General features: G+C 36.0%; 1 protein-coding gene across 1 annotated transcript in view; it reads left to right on the forward strand.

Annotated features, from left to right (window-relative positions):
• UGGT2 (UDP-glucose glycoprotein glucosyltransferase 2) overlaps positions 1 to 19,593 on the forward strand; it is a 94,825-nt gene that overhangs the window by 71,773 nt on the left and 3,459 nt on the right. Inside the window, exons 30-38 of the mRNA XM_064440676.1 lie at positions 3,538 to 3,622; positions 4,655 to 4,740; positions 8,897 to 8,995; positions 10,291 to 10,375; positions 10,816 to 10,998; positions 12,266 to 12,426; positions 12,728 to 12,842; positions 16,573 to 16,689; positions 18,394 to 18,538. Coding sequence (XP_064296746.1) covers positions 3,538 to 3,622; positions 4,655 to 4,740; positions 8,897 to 8,995; positions 10,291 to 10,375; positions 10,816 to 10,998; positions 12,266 to 12,426; positions 12,728 to 12,842; positions 16,573 to 16,689; positions 18,394 to 18,538 — 1,076 coding nt within the window. The remainder of the gene's footprint in view (positions 1 to 3,537; positions 3,623 to 4,654; positions 4,741 to 8,896; positions 8,996 to 10,290; positions 10,376 to 10,815; positions 10,999 to 12,265; positions 12,427 to 12,727; positions 12,843 to 16,572; positions 16,690 to 18,393; positions 18,539 to 19,593) is intronic.

Here is a 19,593-nt window from a genome sequence, read left to right on the forward strand (position 1 = left end):
GCTCTGCCCCATAACTCTGTGGGCTGAAACAGGTCTATTTTCTTATAAAATATTTATTGTTATTTGGAGTTCAGCAACATATAGTTCCATATGATGTTTAGTCATCAGCTACTATTTAAAAAATGAAAAAAAATTGATGAATGTGTTTACTATTTTGAATATTTAGTTAATGCATCGATTTCAGTGTTACAGGAAGAAATGTGAACAGGATATAAGGTTCATTCTATTTGTTTGCAATTTTCAATTTTTTTCTAGAAACCATTCACAGTCTGCTGAAAAAGCAGAAAATTATAGTCTTTTCCCTAAGAAGTTCACTTAATCTCCACCAACTGTAGCTATATAATTTGTCCAATATAACATTAAATTCCTAAGATATATAGAGATATATGAAAGATAAAGTGTAAAAAAAAAAGGTAGTGAGCTATAATGAGACAAAATGAAACAAAACCACTCTACTTTCTAGGTTGGATCAAAGGAAACCTAAAACATCTACATTTTTTTAAGATTGCTGATTTTACCTAAGAAGTAATACAAATGAGTTTGAGTTCAGCTAAGTTGTGTAAAATTAATACTTAATGAGGAATCTGAACAATAACATTTATTTCATTTAGTAATTACAAGCCATAGGCTTAGAGTACAACAGCTAAAGTATGTTTGGAAGACTGTACCAGGATCTTTGCTATTACTTTTAATGATACCAGTATAAATGGTATTAAATGACCATCAGAACTCAAGCAACTACCTGACAGGATGGAATTTTGCCAGGAGGCATTGCAGGATATTCTCCATTCTCATATACTAGTCATATCCTCCCCTGTTGAACTGAGATGACCTGTTTTCTTTGAGGCACAGGCCTGTACATTTACTAGGGGCTTTAGGGAAATACAGGAATCTGAAGTTACAGCATGTTTTACACCTCAGTGCTTATTTGCTTCTCTCATAGTAGCATCAAGTACACACGCAAGTAATATATTTTTGCTCTATATAAATACAGAGCTTTTGAAATAAGCTGCTTCTTTTTTTTCCCTGAACACTGCTTCTAACAAGGATCATTATTTTTAAGCAGTCACACTTGTAAATCAATTTGTTATTAGTAGATTACTATGAATATTAGGAAGATGAAAATTGGTATATTCAACAATCGTCTGAGCACTGCTTTTTATTGAAACTGATTCTGTGATGTCAGTAGGAAACAGGTAGGTATTGCAAGATAAGACTTAGCAGAAAATAGTTTCTATGTCAAGATCTATGTATGTATAAGCTCCTGCTGAATTTTTAATTTTTAAAAAAGCAGGCAGATAAAATTTATTCTATTTTGATGGTATGCAGAAAGTATGTAGGTGTTTTGAAGCATTTTAAAGCTGTGACCTAAAAAGTCTGCTGGACATGTTTAGTTTTATGCAACAATTATATAACAATAAAACAGCTATTGTTAACTATTTAATAGTGCTGTCAGTATGCAAGATATTTTGCTTGATTTAAAAAGAAAGTTGTATATACTCTCAGTGAGTTTACAAACTAAGTTACACTAATGGCGTTCAGTAGCTTTTGGACAAAATACAAAATCCTTGCTGGATGTGTTAAGGCAGTTTATAAATCATGATCCTAGTTCTTCCAAAAGAACTGGGATCATGATTCACGTGACTGCTCATTCAAAATGTGCATCTGTTACATGAATAAAATTACAACGTGCTGAATGTCCTATGGATAGAGCCGGAGAAGGGGGGAGAGGACCTGGATAAGGTTCAGCACACTGATTTAAAATTAGAAGACAGTACGATGGACTCGGTTTTCTTTCAGAGAGATACCTACCTAAATAAAAGTGAATATTGTCATCTGTAAGTAGCCATCGAGCACATAGTTGGGTGGCTAGCAATAAAAATGGAGAGGTACTTGGTCAGGAAAAGTTACCAATGTGTAATAGTAGGAAGTACATGAAGATGTGAATGGAGAAACAGACAAATCGGATCCTGAGACCAACATTAAATGCCTAAGGTAACTAATGGTGACTATTGCTATTTTCAGTACATTATTCATACTAGGAAAGAAATTCATCACACTGAGCGCTGTGCAGAGTAAAACAATTGGCACTCGGTAAAGATGGACCCGACAGTGAGGGATTCACGGAAGAGATTTAGGGAGGCAAAGCAATGTTATTAAATTTACAGCCAAACCAGACACTTTGAGGATATTGTAAAGACTTTGGAAAATCATCTTCGTCAGCAGAAGTGCAGAGCTGGCTACAGAATTCATAGCATAGAGATATTGAGGTAACTGAGTGAATTATAGAGAAAATCTTGATTGTGTAAAAACTGAGGGCAAAAATGGGAACACTGCGCCAGCTGCTGCCATTTCTGCAATCAAGTTTGTGTTTGGCTCTAGTTTTACTGTTTTAGAGCTTTTTAATAACATGCTTTCTTTAAAATAGGGATCTGTGCCGTTTTATGTTGTGTACTGTACATCCTTGTGATAAAAAGACAGGTCTCGGTTGAGTGTTCATAAATGCAATGTTTTAAAAGTGTGAAAATGAAACTAAATCAGAGAGTGGAAAAGTTGAGATAATGCTAAGTGTTGTTTGTGCCAGAATCAGCCGTCTCTATGAAACTTAGTAATCATAGGCACATTTTAGTGAAATCTATTAAATAGAGAATTCAGATAAATGTATAAAATCCTGTCACTTCTAGATAAGTAATATGAAACGGATTGAAACAAGATTTTAATATTTCTGTTTCCTAAGCAAAAAAAAAAAATCAAGTATAAGGAATAGCAAATTACTTTCTTAAACCAATGTTTTGTATGTGTAGCCTTAGTAATAGGAAACTACATAATGCTGTTAAAAGACAGAAAGGATTGAAGGAAAAATATATGGACTAGTGAGGTATAAAAGCTATAAAATTTTAGAATTATGTTATTACACTGTACCACTGACTGATAGCAACATTTTTCGTACTTGTTACTCAGTGGACTGCAGTGCAGTTTCGAGATGCCTGAGTGGCTTTAAACTGATGTTCAGTAGGGCAAATATTCACGTGGTACCTTGCACTGCCATGCCTTTAGGGGTACAGTTGCCAAAGCCAACCAACTGAAAGCCAATCTTTACTATCTCAGCACCGTGACGAAGCCTTCCCTAGACTTCTTAACACAGACTTATTTTACAAGTACATTTAATGCCATCACACAGCAATTTCTAAGACGTTCTCCATATTTGGAAAACAAAATGTAGTTTAGTATTTGAATGTAATATATACCTGTATAATACGTAATTCAGCTGTAGGTTGCTGCATTTTTTCATTGGTTGATAAAATTTCCTGTGAAAATCCAAATTAAAAAGTGAGGGCTACAACTGTGGACAATGTCTAGGGATGAATAAAACTTGGAAAGTTTCTGAAGTTAAGATATAATTAGGTGCAAGTGAAGAAATTTTCTTTCTATAAATATCAGCAATCCTAAACCTTATGCTCTAATTAAACACAAGTAATAATGCATGTTTTAATGAGCCAGTACATTTGCATGTTGGTTTTTTTTTTCCTCCCCCAGCCATGAAGGAACAGATTCTGTAGCTGACCTGACAGATGTTATTGTGGTATTAAACAACTTCAGAAGCAAAATTATCAAAGTCCAAGTATGTAAAGAGACACCTTTTTTGTCTGCATATATGAAATATGACTCATGCTTTCATGTCTTCAGCTGTATTTAATTGGAAGATGTATACTGAAATATATAATTTAGATTTTGTATCATTAAATAGGGAAAGGTGTGCAAATTAATGTTGTTAGTTTGATCCAATCAGGGTATACTAATTGCATGGGAGATCATCAAATAGGTGTTAAAATAATACATCCATGGGTGTAACATAGATAGGATTTATCTCATCTAGCTTAAGGTGTCCAAGAGTGTAATCTAGGTGCCTTAAACTCCCTCTCTGCTTGGCAGAATGAGGAAGACAGTCCAAAGGACTGCTCATCCCAGCTCACACAGGTATTTAAACAAAGGGGATGACCAAAATTGAATATGTTCAAACATCTAGTGTTTTAGAAGTCATTTGGCTATGAAAAACAATTAGATTTCTTTTCATCGAGGAAATTAAGGTCAGCAAACAAAATTAATTTGCAGCCTTTATTAAGCATCTGGGTAAAACAGCAGAAATTGCTTAAGTTGGACGGGAGAGCTTATGTTTCAGTGATAGATTTGTCGCTTTCTCCTTGTGAAGGGTTTATAAGAATCACAGTTTCCCTTCAGATAAATTCCATGCATGGTGTGACACCCTGCTACCCTTCATCTGCCAGCTAATGGCTGGACCACAAACTCATGAGGGAGGAAAATGAGGTATGATTCCCCACGCTTTGTTACTGTTTGCATAAAGTACAGAGGGCTTTGAACATGCTGTTTGATTTATTATTCACCATTTAATTCTTCATAATTGATTACTTTTCTTCTTATTACAGTCAGTCCTTTACATAGTTTAAAAATATGAAATGACATTTTACTGTTCAGTTTAATGCAGTTCAGTAAGTATTTTACTGAAATAGAAATTGGTAAGATGTTGGTTCAGCTCTAGACAGTAAGTACACCATAGTTAGATATCGCAACTGAAGTAGTAATTATTATCAAGTAACTTCCCAGATTACAGAAATACATTTATTTTAATGACTAGGTACAGAAAAAGCCTGATAAAACGAGTGAAGATCTCCTTACTGATGGAACAACAGGAAGAAAAGGAAATCAGGAATCAGTTACAAGGTAATGCATAATTTGCTTATATTTTAACCATGCCAGGACATGTTTATTATTACTCATAGCATAAGTGTTTCTTAGTTGATGGTGATATAAATATGTAAAAAGGCTCTGCAAGGGATTTGTAACATAAATAAAAAGGGGGGAAGACAATCTATAATGTCTTGTACGTCTCATTATTTATTTCCTTTTCAATCCCTTCTTTGCATTTCTAGTTCCCATTTATTTTCTCCATTGGCATTATTTTTATTTTATTGTGGCAAGGAATCAATCTCACTGTGAAAATCTCAGCCAGTAATGCGGTACTCAGATGTATCAAACTGATCATCAAGAAGTAGGCTATGATGCTGCTTGTCTGCTGCTAGGCATAATTTATAAAAGCTCAAGAAGTGGTTTTGTATTTGTTAATAAAATACCTTTTACATTAAAGTTTGAGTTCTATAAATAATGGTAATAAGTGTCTCAAGCTTTACATTTAGGGCTAATAGCATTGTAGTTTTTCTAAGTCACCGTATACCATTGTAAAATCTTGTCTTCATTTGCGCATAATGTTGCTCATAATTATGGGGTCTGTGGATGGTGTGTGGTTCAGCCTGATTTTTTTAAAATTTGTATTTAGTTGTGAGAAAGAGACAAGGGCAAAAAAGGATGCTTCATCTTTGAAAATTAATTTTCATCTTAGAAAAATAATTTTAGGGGTTTTCTTAATACACAAGTATATCTGTGCTGTGGATCAGAACATGGCGTGTTGTATCATTTTCCAAGACATGTTAATTGTCCTTTCGAGAGCATTTCAATCAGATGACTTCTGACCAACGTATTTTAGAAACAGCGGCCTGGATGATGCTCTCTGAGCATTCTTTCCTTGTAACACTTCAGAAACCTTCTTCACAAGAGATGTCTCAAAAAGATCATGTTCTCAAGTGTGAAAATTGGGGTGATGGCAAAAGTGCTTAATGAATTCCCAAAGATTTGATGAGTTATTTGTTCATAATATGTCTTAATGTCAGAGAAGAATGTGCTTGGGTTTTTAATCTAGAATGCTGGCAACACAATAAATTCACCCACTCTTTCAAGGTGATGATAATTCCTCTTCTGGATCTTCAAGGCTGTTGTGGGACGGACTTAATTTGCAATACATTGTTTCTATACTGGACTCCATCCACTTTGTAGGAAACACCCATATTTGCTTTCAGTCTGATTTCCAACACAGGTTGTTTCTGCAGTATGCTACCAAGTGCTAAGCTGTCATGACCGTATAAGCGCAAAGGCAAAGCCCTGAAGGTAATGCCTTCTGAAATAACCAGTTCAGGGCTAATGACTTGACTGTGTAAACAACTTCATCCAAGTAATCATAGATCTCTTCGCCCTGAAAGAAAAAAGAAATTGCAGTAGCTTTGTCCATAAGTAGTTTTAAGCATTCAAGATTTACCATCAAGGTAAAGTCGGATTCCTCCATTGTTCAGAACATCTTTGGACTATAATTCAGCTAGTAAGATAGGGATAATGTGAGTATGAGGGGTTTAAGGAGAATGGCTTTTCATCACTGTTTTCTCCATACCCTAAAGACTTTCTGCCCCAAATGATTGCTGTGAGACTCAAAAAAGGTTTTCTTCCATTTTCAGTAGCGTTGGCAATGGCTGTCTGTCACAAAGATTGCTAAAGTCTGTAAAGAAAAGGCACGGCAGTTCTGCTTTCCCTAGTAAACAGTTGATCCCAATTAATCCTCAGCATACACATTTCTTGGTAGATCCAGGACTGGCTTATCTTTCAACTTTATCATCTTTCTTGACAAGGCCTCTAATAACTCAAGTACCTGGACATTTTATTGAGTGTCTGTTGCTGATTTACATTTATCACCATTTATCTGCATATGATTTTACTGTTACAATATTGTCTAGATTCAGAAAGCCTTCCAGACTACTATACTACAACTCTCAAAAAATTCTTCCTGAAGCCACAGCTCAGGGAAGTGGACCCACATTTCTGCACAGAGATGGTCACATCTGCAGAATGGTGTTAGTTGAAGAAATTTTTCATCATCTTCAAGCTTCCCACTTCTAATTGGCTGCATGAAAGGACATGTGCACAGTGGTCAAAGTCTTAGCTCCCTCTAAGAAGGTTGAAAGGACAGTGATCTCATGATCTTCTAGGTCTAGTCTTTTTTCACAGTAGGTTGGTTCATCAGTGTTCATCAGGTGCAGAGCTTGGCTGGGATGTTGAACTCAATGAAGTTTATTTGCTCTTCCCGTTGATTCAAGGTTGTGGATGAGGGGCATGATTTGAGGCCTGCTGTTTGTCTGTCAGCTTCTTCCGGCCTAGGAAGGTGTCAAATAACCTTCCACTTTGATATCCCACAATGAAGAGTATATCCTGCCAGCACACTGTTTGTTACAGGAATCATTGTGTGCTCCAACATGGGACACATGTGCATACCTCATCGCCCAAGTCATTTCATAACTGAAATGGCCTTCTCCAGTTGACTGCTTTTCCCATGTGACCTTACAGGCTAACCCAGCCATCTTCATAGCAGCTTGTTCCATTCAGAAATCTGTGCCTTCTGTAAAGCTTTGCACAACAAATATTTTCAAGATCCTTGCATCAAAAACTGATTTTCCTTTTCACATCTCTCTTTGTAGTCACACATGGTGATGGTTGCTTTATAAACAGCTTGACATCCTTTCAATCCCGCTATCACTAAGTATAAGAAATGGCACAGAAAGTCAGAAAGACAGAAGGCCGACTGCTTGGGCCTGTGAACTGCGGTCTGTAAGAACTCAGTGCTAGTTGGGGGGTTGTCTTCGTTGGAGATGCCACACCATGCAGTCAGTGCCACTCCAGTGATGTCCCTTTCTTTTGTGTTTGCTATAGTCCTGATCAGGTAGGACTGTGCTATCTCCTCTTACCATTGCTGTGTGAAAATAACATGGGTTTTTCAAAAGATTATTCACACCAGTTACACACATTGCAGCCTTCTGAGATTTCAGCTTTGTATTAGTGGAGTGGTGTGAATTCTTTTAAATATGTTGGAGACCTGAGACTTGTCTCATTTGTTCTTAAAGATTATGAGGCATACTTATTTATACTTTTTACAGTATGCTTTTGAAAGGGATCTAACCAGAAGGAAAATTAAGAGTGACTCGCACAATCTAAGTGTGTGAGGAGTGACTCAGTGACTCTCCTCAAAAAGTAAAACAAAACCCAAACAAACATTGAGGTGAATCTTTCAACAGTATCAAGCCTTACTGTGACCATTTTGGCTAAGGCAGCCTTTCCATTTCTGAGATCTGTGAAACAGTGCTCTGAGTGAGACTGCAGCCACCATCCCCTAGCTGTTTGTGCTTAAGGCATACATGATTATAAAACCAGTCCTGGTGGACTTCGGTATTCCAAACAAAGAAGGAATGCTGTGCAGCAGAAGCAGAAAACCCCTGGGCAATGCACCTTCAAAGATCTAAGGTAGATTATAGGGAGAATAATTGGATTAATTTAAGGAAGAATTCAGCAAGTAGTATGAAAAATACTCGGGAAATCCCATCACCACGGACCACCAAATGCTATGAGAGTATTCCACAAAAGGCTACTATCCTCAGCCTTGTCATTTGCTGTTGGTAGGGTACTGGGCTAAATATGTGGTTTGGCCTGGCATGGCTATCTTTATATTATGTTCAGTCTGTATTTTAGAGTGTACATTCAGGTCAACCACCTATGGGGCTACGCAGGCAGTGCTCGCCTCAAGAGTATGCATTGGTTCTTGCAATGTAGAATGCATGTGGATGAAGCTTGAAAAATAACTGTTACTGATTGTAAAAATGACCAGTTCTCAAGATATTTTGGCTGTGTGTATTTCTGATTTTTTCTTCAATAAAACATTATGTTCTTGCCAAATTTGGATTCTGTTTGATTTAAAATATTGGAGACTGCAGCTGTGCCATTGTTTGTCCTGAGGGGCTGGATATGAGGAGTTGCTCCCAAAAGATTTTGGTACCATAGGCCTGTGCAGTGGGAGTAGAATATAAGTGTATTCTGTTACTGTAGGATGAGTATTTCTTTTATGTACTTTCTTACTTTTGGTTCCTTATGAGCTTAATGGTAATGTAGTAGTATTTTCTTTCTGCTAAATATATACTTTATATAACAATTTGGTTTTATTTTTTCTTAGCTTTTCAAAAGAAATTCCAACAGAAGAGAAGGAAACGAAAAGTGATACTCTTAACATTTTTTCAGTCGCTTCAGGCCATTTATATGAACGTTTTTTAAGGTAAGGGAAGGTAAAAGGGAAATAAGAATTTCATAGGGATACTGCAAACATTCATCCTAAAATTAAGCAGCTTAAAGAAACTGACTTTTTTAACACGCTATAAAGAATAAATTGTTAAAACATACGAAAGTTGTATACAATGAGGACCAAATTAATCTTTGAGGACAAAGTGATTCAACATATAGATGTTCCAAAATACTATTATTCTTTGAAGAAAGAAGAACGTCCTCCATGTCTTCCATGAGCGCATGTGCAAAGTGTGAACACAAAGGATGAAGTTCAGCCTCTCTTTATAAAGACATAACAGCAGTGACTTCATTAGAGGTGTATCTATTTATGTTTAGTCCAAACTATGGATTCTGCTAGATGCAGATATGGCCTTACCTCAGTGTTCATTCAATAAGCTATGATTACTCTGAAGGGGTTCCTACAGTATTGCCTAATCTGTTCACAACCATCTCTGCTACTTTTCTGATTTCTTTGAGTACTTGTGTACAGGTGTCAGATTTAGTGCTTTTCCTATCCTAAAATGGAATTTCACAATTCTTTCACGCATATTTTTTGGGGAAGTAGTAATTTGTATGTATTTGAACTGCATTTGTATGCAGTTTGAACACCTGCATTTCTTTCCTTCAACCTACAACAGCCTTCATAAAGGGAAAGAGTTTTTATTTTAAAATAGACAAAAATAATTTTAAAACATTCTACGTGCTTCTTTACCTTATTTTAAAGTTTATTATTTCTTGATTTTTAAGGCAGATGTGCCTTCTTGTAAAGTTGTAAGGTGTTGCTTATTCATCTGGTTACACCAAACAAATGGCACAAGAGTGGAAAAAATTGAACCCAGAAGAGTGATTTTTACAGTTATCAAGGTTTTTCTGAAGAGGATCTTAACTTGAACTATGCTTTCTCTTTTTCACTGTTTTTAATTTCAGCAACCTATTAAATGCAACCAGTATATTTCTAAAATAAGTTATCTCAGTAGCCAAGTTAATATAAGGTATTAATCATTATTCTAATTGTCAGGCACCTCTCTTAGAATAACACTGGTTAACAGATGAACTTTTGAAATTATTCCATCTAATATTGCCTAGCTGATCTGGATCAAATAAATCCATCTCAAAGCATCTTGAACACATGCTTTTTAAAGCTTTTAATTAGAAATAGACAGAAATTTCTGGTTAAATTGGGTTAAAGAAAATTATACTTAGACAGTTTTAGCACCTTTCAGGTGCAGTTGAAATTTAATGACCTGTGTGTATTCATTTGTTTATTATAGACTTGTATTTCCACAGAATTATGATGCTTTCTGTCCTACGTCATACAAAAACACCAGTTAAATTTTGGTTTCTGAAAAACTATCTCTCCCCAACATTTAAGGTAGGAGGAAAGTTTTCCTTTTACTATTTTTTTCTTTTGAGTAGTGTTTTAAAAATCACAATTAATTGTGATTTTTGTAATCACAAAAATTACAATTGGGAATTATGTAATTCAAATGAAACTTTCACAGTTGGACATTATCTGAATGCAATAACTACCAATGGTTTTACAAGTCTCATGTGTAAGGTTGTTCTTTTCTGGAACCCAAAGCCCAGTTATAGAATATAATAATTTATTCTCTTCTACTCGTCTCCAAGAGCTTGAAAGAAATGGTTTTTATATTTTCGCAGCTAAGGGTACTGCTAGAACTAAAAAAAAATTGAAAATAATAATTTATGTAGTCAGTAAGGCCAACACAGTGTTTCAACATTCCCTCTTTTTCCTTCTGAGTCCTCGTGGGTCACATACATGTGCAACTAATAGTTTTTTCCTTCTTCTAGGATGTTATTCCTCACATGGCTAAAAAGTATGGTTTCAAGTATGAGTTAGTACAGTATAAATGGCCCCGCTGGCTTTACCAACAGACAGAAAAACAAAGAATTATCTGGGGCTACAAAATTCTTTTTTTGGATGTTCTTTTCCCTTTGGCTGTGGATAAAATAATATTTGTCGATGCTGACCAGGTAAGAAAAAAATAATGCTGTATAAATGTATGAGGAATTCATTTTGGCTTAAATTGATCCAGTTTGATTCTCTGTGGACATTTGATTCAGATGTTGGTCTTGTAAGATTATTGCAGTTGTATGAGCAGATCCACCGGTGTTGCAGAATGTGAAATGCAGTGATTTCACTTGTCTTTAGTCACGTAGAGATTAAAAGTGTCACTACAGTGAGTTGCCCTAAATTGCCTGTGGAGAGAGAAAGGCACCTGGAGAGGTGTGTGTGACCTTAAAGGTACGTTTCACCTAAGGCATATTCGAGTGATTCAGTGTCTGGGCTGACTGTGAGGGGGCTTCTCCACTCACTATGGAAAGAATCCGCAGTGATTCATTTAGACCATTTGAACAACTTGTAGACGGCTGAATTTTTTCAAGATTAATCCTGTCTCTGTTTTCTTGAATTTGTATGCAGTCTTTCACTCAGAAATGAATATCGTATAATATACTGAAAGGTAACATGCTGTCTCAAACAGACGAGACATTGAAGAGTCTATCACATGGTTATTAAAAACCTCAGGACAAATGTTATGTATCTTGTCCCTTTCCAAAGCTTGAGAATAAATTAAATTTAGATGTAGCAATGCAGACCAACTTCCTGCAGTTTCATCTGGATGCAGTAGCAGTACTGGTTGTCTGCCCTAACTGCTCTAAGGATTTCTCTGTACTTCAAAACAGCTGAAACTTTTTTACCACTGATAAATTAGATTAATGGGGGTTTGATGGAATAATGATTGATTAGTAAATAAAGGATATTTGTAAAATGTCCTTATAACCTATAAGTTAAAAGCACATTATTCCTAGACACAAAGATTTTGCAAATCATGCATTAATTCTGGAGTGCCCAAGCTAACGTAACAAACAGGAAGGATTTTTTTAGTAGGGAGCTGCTCAGTGGATTTTGAAACTTATATTCCTGCATGAAGGCATTTGATGTTTGGCAACCGGAAACAGTGGTCTATAAATTAAAAATAGTTTGCTTGTTTTGTTTAATTTACTTATTAAATGTGTTCCACAGGTGGCCACAAAATAAATACGTATTTTTTTCCGGAACAATAATCTGGTAAATGTCATTCCAATGGAATACTTTATCCACACTCCGCTGTTGTAGTGTCTCAGGTTTCATTTTAATTAAAATTAAACTTGGGAAGCTTGCTGCCATAACTACCCTCATATGCACACCTTAAAAACAATATTAAATTATAAAAATAAATGTATTTTTATTTACATCTAGATTGTGAGAAGTGACCTAAAAGAACTCCAAGATCTAGATCTAAATGGAGCTCCCTATGGATACACACCTTTCTGTGACAGCCGTAAAGAAATGGATGGATACCGTTTCTGGAAATCGGGATACTGGGCATCACATCTTGGGAAAAGGAAATACCACATTAGGTAGGATAACTCCTTACTATTTTTGTGCAGTTTGTGAATTTGATTAAAATCTGGCTCTTGGTATCTATCACTGAGGCATTCAAAAGAAATTGCCTTACAGTCCTTCTCAGCAAGAGATGAATAAGGCATGAATGCTGATGACATATTGATTTCACTTTTTTTATTGTAGCTTCAGCTACTTAATTAAAAAAAGTATTCCTTTAGGATGGGAACAGTTCTCTGTTTCTTGTTACTGTTATTAATGTTATCAAAAAGAAGGTGAAACTCCACAAATCTTAATTCTGTTTTTTTATCTTTGTAGCGCCTTATATGTTGTGGATCTTAAGAAGTTCAGAAAGATCGCAGCAGGAGATAGGCTTCGGGGCCAGTACCAGGCTCTTAGTCAAGATCCCAACAGTCTGTCAAACCTAGACCAGGTATACGTGGGTTTAAGCAAGTTTGTTTTTATTTTCTTTGTCTTTCTTAATATACATTGAATTATTTTGTATCTCTCTGTATATCTTATGTACTTCTGAAACTATTTGCTCTTTACTGATGTTGTAGCAAACTTTCAGGAGTGCGTATGAGCACAGTTCAGAAAACCAAATAATTATTACTTTAAATAATTGTTTAATATGAAAAGAGAAAACAGCACAGAGGCCAAATGTATTGCACTGCTGTCCTTTTTCTGTAGATGTTGTGTGTACATATGTGTTTTTGTAGTGATAGTCTTATATTCTGATAATGGTAATTATATTCTTACTTAACGAGCTCCTTTCCTTCTTTCTTCCTTTTTCCTATTAATGTAAATTTAAGTTTTGTAAGCTAACCGCTAATGCACTCTAGAGGTTGCTGTACATGGTCACCCTGGGACGGCTGTAGTCTTCATTTATATAGCTCCACCAATTTTTAAAGCTAGGTGGGGTAAGTCAGGGTGCGAATCACAAGCACATAAGTAGATCCCAGATGTACAGAACGTACTCAAGTTTATTCTTTTTCTCTGTAGTAGAAGCTCTTTAACTCGGCAGATGATTGAAAATACAGCTCATCCAATTTCTGCCTGAGTAAATAATAATTTTATTCATGTCTCTCTTTGGGTGAATTTCAAAAGGCTTAATAAGTGAGATTGTCCCTGCTTTTGTAATTTTCCTTCTGGAATTACTAAAGCACAAAAGGTTTGTTACGTGCAGTAAAGGGATCCTAGAGGAGCAAAGCCCACATCTCTTAACGCCTGCATCCCTTACTCTGCGAGTTCCTCTCTCTCCCCTACCTAAGTATGTTACCACCACTTGCATTTTTTCCAGAAATAAAATTAAGAATTGAAAATAGCAATTCTTACGACATTAGACAAAGAAAAGTGGAAATACAGCCATACTACAAACTTGAACTAGGCTGGACACAAGGAGTTGCAGCAGCCTTAAGCTGTGACTGTTAAGAGCAAAAGGCTGATATAGCAGCAACGGTCAGATTTTACCTCTTTTCTGGACAATAGAATGAATTATTGACCCTGTATCACACACTTAGAGAGACCTGATGTGATCAGCTGTGTTTTTCAAACAGAGTCTTACCCATCTGTACAAGGTGTCTTTCAGAAAGACCTTAAAGATTCAGAGGTGGTTACAGGGCTTCCACCATAATGCTGCCTCTCAGAAGTAGTCATTAGTTTTATCTAATGTTCTCAAAATATTAATAATGTCTATCTTTCAATTTTGAGATTTTTATATTTTCAATGACAGCATCGTAACAGTTCAGAGCATATATCTCTTCGCAATCTGTCAGATCAAATCAAAAGCCACCGAAGTATCAGCTACCCTTCCCCCAGCACAGCAGTGCTGAGAGCAGACATTACGGTAGCTAAATGTTGGCAGAATGGAATTGGAATTACTTTGCGAAGGGAAATATTTCAGAGTAATATTTTCATAGTAATCTGCTTTCTGACGGTACTGATAGGAATCATTTTGTCTTCATTGCTACTACTTACACTAAATCCAGCATCATTCCTAGGAATAGAAGCCGCAGTGCAATATATTTTACGAGAGTCCTGGAGAGCTTTTATCTACTGATACGGGTGCATTATGACAATTTTTTTTTTTTTTGCTTTTTATTTTCAATATCTGGCTGGAGCACTCACTGCCCTTCCCAAAGAAAAAGCAATCTCAGCTCTTTGCTAATCTGCCAGCACTGCCGCCTTCATGGGTGGTAGTTAAGGTTATGCTAATATAAACCATGAAATAGAAGTAGATAGCATGGGAAAAAGGTAATTTTAAATGCCAAGAGTAGTAAGTAAAGAACTCCTAGGGCGAAAAATTACACATGATAAAAACTAGATTTCCAGTACAGCCTATTTAATTGCTCTTTTTAAAGAGAAGCATGGAAATGTCTATATAAAGATGACAAAACAAATACTTACGCTTACACTACTATTTATACTAATACCAATTCATTAAAAACTAGGTAATTAACCATCCTTTTCTTTACTTAAAGAATAAAATCAGCGGAAAGGAATATAAGAGTAGAATCTTTTATTAAGAGGAAATGTTTTTATATTTTTAAACTGAGGGTTTATTTTCTAATAAAGATGCTGCTGTACTTGAGCCCCCCTTTAAGGGCATGGTTTAGGAGACACGGAGGTGTTGGGCTGATGGTTGGACTTGATGGTCCTAGAGGTCTTTTCCAACCTTAATGATTCTGTGATTTAAAATTGCGTAGGCTATCTGACTAAATGCGAAAACAGTCGTATTGTAAATCAAATTGAAGAACAACTTTTAAACGTTGTTTGTGAAAGTCTGGAAGACTTTCATTTCAGCACTTTACATATTTTGAATGAACAAGAATTTTAGCGCTGACAGTAAAATCAATCTGTTCTTGTTCATTTATTTTTCTGATCCGTGTATATTTCCTCTTTGCTCTTCCAGATGTATGTTAGTGTTTTTGAGGATAAATCACTTTCTTCTGAAAAGATAACCAACTTTTTGTTTAGATTTTTTTAAAATTTATTTTCTTCTACTTGCTTTAAATCCTGGAACTATCAGCTGTCTTTCTACTTTCTACTCCATATAACAATTTGTAAATGCACAACTTTGAGAGTTACTGTAATAACTCAGGAGTTGTGACTTCATTTAGAAAGTCAGAGAGGCACAAGAGAAAACCAAACTTTTTTCTCTTGAAATTGAGATGGTGATAAACCATTTGGTTTATCTTCCAAAAATTCATAGAATTGAAGTTTTTTAAAAATAAAGGATTTAAATTAGTTGAATGTCTTGACTCTCAGTATACTTACACTTGGTGTAATTTTCCTGTACTAATGTCTATATTTGAATTAAACTATATGCCTTTCATAATGCAGCTATATCTGCTATTTTATTTTGTCGCATTTAGCAATGTGAATTGGCAAAATGAGATGTGACTAATACTTACTGCAGTACTTTTTGTTTTTTAAATATAATGTAGGGGTTGCACGTGTGAAGGAGCTCATGAATGGATCTACCAATGACACCTGGTTTTTTAGCTATAGCCAGAGCACATGCAGTGTATGACCGCCTGAGGTTTTTCTCGTTCCTAAATGCTGTTCCCTACACTCAGCAAGATATTGATTCCGAGTTTTCATTATGAGAGTACTTGACTATATAATAAAGGTTAAAAAAAACCACAAAAAGAAGGCAATTTTAAGTGAAGTAAGGACGATAGCCAGAATAGCAGTTTAATAGCTTTTCTTTTTCACGCTCATGTTTCTGGAATCCATTTTCCTAGAGGAAGGCTAAATTTAGAGTAGTAGTGGCATAATCCTGGATTATATGATTCTGAGCTTTTTTTTCAAATTTGGGGAGTGGAAAGATGGTTAAGTTTTGCTTTAACTCACACAGACTAATTTTGCTCAGTAGTATTTCTAGCATGACATGCAGTAGCTGAACCGTAAGTATCATATAGTGGTATTGCTTATGTGAAACTAAGAAACGAAAGACACAAGTACAAGAAAAAATTGCTTGAGAAATGAGAGGTGGAACCGGTCATCAAATGACCGTCACTAAGTTTTGAATCTACTTGAAAAAGAATTAGGTGAGCACTTAGAAAGAAATGTAGGAACATTTTGCAACATTTTAAGTAGTTGCCTGATAACCAGTTACATTAAATTCAATGCTAACTTACAATTTTACAAAATTTGTGCAGGATCTTCCCAATAATATGATTCATCAAGTAGCTATTAAGTCCCTTCCTCAGGAATGGCTTTGGTGTGAAACCTGGTGTGATGATGAATCCAAGAAAAAGGCTAAAACAATAGACTTGGTGAGTAGATTTTGAGTTAAATCAGTTTTATAGATTAAAAACCTTGCTATAATCTCTGTCGCTTTTGAGATATGCGTATGCGATGTCATGGAGGCAGCCTTGCTGGAAGGCACTGAACGCTTCTTCCTCTTCCTTAAGTTACAGCAGCTTTTCTCCTTTCCTCTGAAACCTCTCCCGCTTGCTCTGTACCAAATTTGCTTATGTTGAAGCTGAAAACTGTACCTGAAAATTAGACGTTGCTATCTGTAACTGGATAGGATCAGGGGTTTTCACACCTGCACATATATTTTCCTTCTCTGTTCTCCATACTCAGCCAGGTCAGTGGACCTCTAATGAAGTACTGCTGTTTGGGTATTGTGTGCTGCTATTGTGCTCCCTACAAAGCCCGTTCCTCCAGATCCCACTGTGCAGAGCATTCATATTGTCGTGGTTTTCTCTGTCCATTTCACCACTAGAACCTGGAGATAAAGCAGAGCTTAAAAAACATAATGCTGAGGAGACTATCCACATTTAGAAGGAAGAAAATGTCTTTCTTTGGGAACTGAAACAGAGAGACAGAATGTTCTTCTCTGTCATTGTTAACCCCATCCCATTTTTTCCCCCATCCTCATTTTTTGACAAGCCCCATGCAGTCTGAGTGGTACTTCAGAGCTGTAATTCTGAAGAAAAACAGACAATTGGAATCTGGTGCGAATATTCATTATGTAAATAGTTGCATTTTCTTTGTGTCTTTACAGATGTTAAAATAAGGGGGAGTTTTGTGCATTTAACACGGGTATTCTTTCTTCAAGAAAGATGAAATTAAGTTACTAGACCTTTCAATCCCCATTATCATGTATCACATTTTATTATGATTTCCACTTATTTTATGGAAGTCATCAATATATTTTCTAGACAACACTAGAGGAAGCATCACAAACTTAATAAAAACGTATCAGATTTAATCTTAATATGCTAATGTATATCTTCTGTCTCCCTGTGTAACTTTGTCTAAATACTGGTAGTCTTGTGCTAGCTATGTCTCTGCTATGCATATAGTCAGGAGAAGATAAAAGTATTTGCAATAAAATATTTTAAATAATTTAAACAGGGTTTAGTTACAATTTGGTTTGTGTGGGTTTTGTTTTGGTTTTCTTTTTTTTAAAATTAATATCAAGGTAAACGACCTTGAACACTGTCCTTCAATGAAATTGTAAATGCCGACAAAATTATTTTAGGTACAAAATAATTTAGAGCAAAGAAATACGTTGGAGAGTGGAGACATTTCTGTGAGCTGGTGAGAGATGGCTGTGTTTATAAAATATAAGAATTTTACCCAGACATTTAAACTGGTCCGGTGACTAGAATCTACAATAAATAGCAGTTCACTGCCAAATATTAGGTTGGTATTTTCGCCTAAATGACCTTTTACTGTACTCCTCTAAATCCCTTGTAAAGATTCATGATCTTCTGTTGAGATGTTTCTGTCTGATGTTAAGCTTCTTTTTCACTCTGAAATAATTGTAGACCATTTTGAAACATTCAGATTATCGTCCTAGTCAATATATCTATATATCTATATATATATGATTACATAGCTAGGTTTTAACAATAGTAAGTTTGGTGTTCTGTTTATTTTTAGTGATGTTGAGGGGGAGATAACTTAAAGTTGCTTGGAGAGGTGATATTTACTTTGTTTACATCTAGTATGTTTTAAACTTTCAGTGCAACAATCCCCAAACCAAAGAACCAAAGCTAAAGGCCGCTGCCCGCATAGTTCCCGAGTGGGTCGACTATGACTCTGAGATACGAAATTTAATACAGCAAATTGAAAAAGAGAAGAAAAATCTGACGTCGTTCTTTCAAAAAGGTAATTTACATGCATATTCGTCTGTTAACTCTTTACTATAGATCTTAATATGGTTGAAATTAAGATTGGGGTTGGAAGGCACAAATATTTTATTTGTGTAATTTTCCATGCTCTTAGAGAAATTGCGTGGGTTTTGAGAGAGTCGCGTGGTGGTGCTTTACATAGGAGTTACACTGAGAGGATAAAACCTTTTGCTTCATGCCAGAATCTACAAGAAAATTGTTATCAGTGTCCTATTCTTAGAATTCAAACACAACCAGCTGTTCCACATGATTTGGGCCACAAATATTAAATAAAGCGCATTAGCATAGACCTGACTTGGAGAATCTAAAGCTACTGCCTTTTAATTCAGCGTAGTCCGTTAAGCAGTAGGCTACTGAGTCTTCAATAATTTAAGTTTTCAATAATTTAAGTCCTCAGCCTCAATCGCCTGTATTAATTCAGTAGTAAGGTATCCCTTACTTATCTTTTCTTACTTAACTTTTCAGCTTGAAATTTCCTTGAAAGCCACTTGCTGTTTAATTTTCTGGCATTAATGTTTTTATTTCACATTGCTCATCTAACTTCTTAACCCGCTAGAGCCAGTGCATGTTCAAAGTGCAAAATGTGATTTAAAAAATAAAGGAGAAAAGCTGAATATCTTAGTAAGGTTAAAAGTTTCTTTCTCTCCAAAACTAAGAACTGCCGAACACTGAACCATCAAGATAAATGTTAGAGCTGAAATCTGCCGGTTCGGCAAGTGCCGTTTGTCTCGGCCTCTCTCACTCTGGCTTATCTACGCGGGCCCTGTTCGCACCTGGCTGAGCAGAACGCTCTCCTCCGCTTCCCCCGTGCTGCCTGGATTTGCAGCCGTGGTCTCCACGCCTGGCTACCTGCGCTCCCCTCCTTTCAGGTTCTCCTCGTCCTCTCCGGAAATTTCCCTGTCTCTGTCTTCAGACTGAAGTTTACAGGTTTTCCTGCCGGTTTCGGTCTCCGGTCCCATTTCCTTTCCTGTAGCTCTGTGTCCCTGTACGCTCCACCCAACGGCTACCGAAACCCAGGCACACGTTGGCAGC

This window comes from Phalacrocorax carbo, chromosome 1 (assembly GCF_963921805.1).
Source record: "Phalacrocorax carbo chromosome 1, bPhaCar2.1, whole genome shotgun sequence".
In the NCBI taxonomy this organism is placed as follows: Eukaryota; Metazoa; Chordata; class Aves; order Suliformes; family Phalacrocoracidae; genus Phalacrocorax; species Phalacrocorax carbo.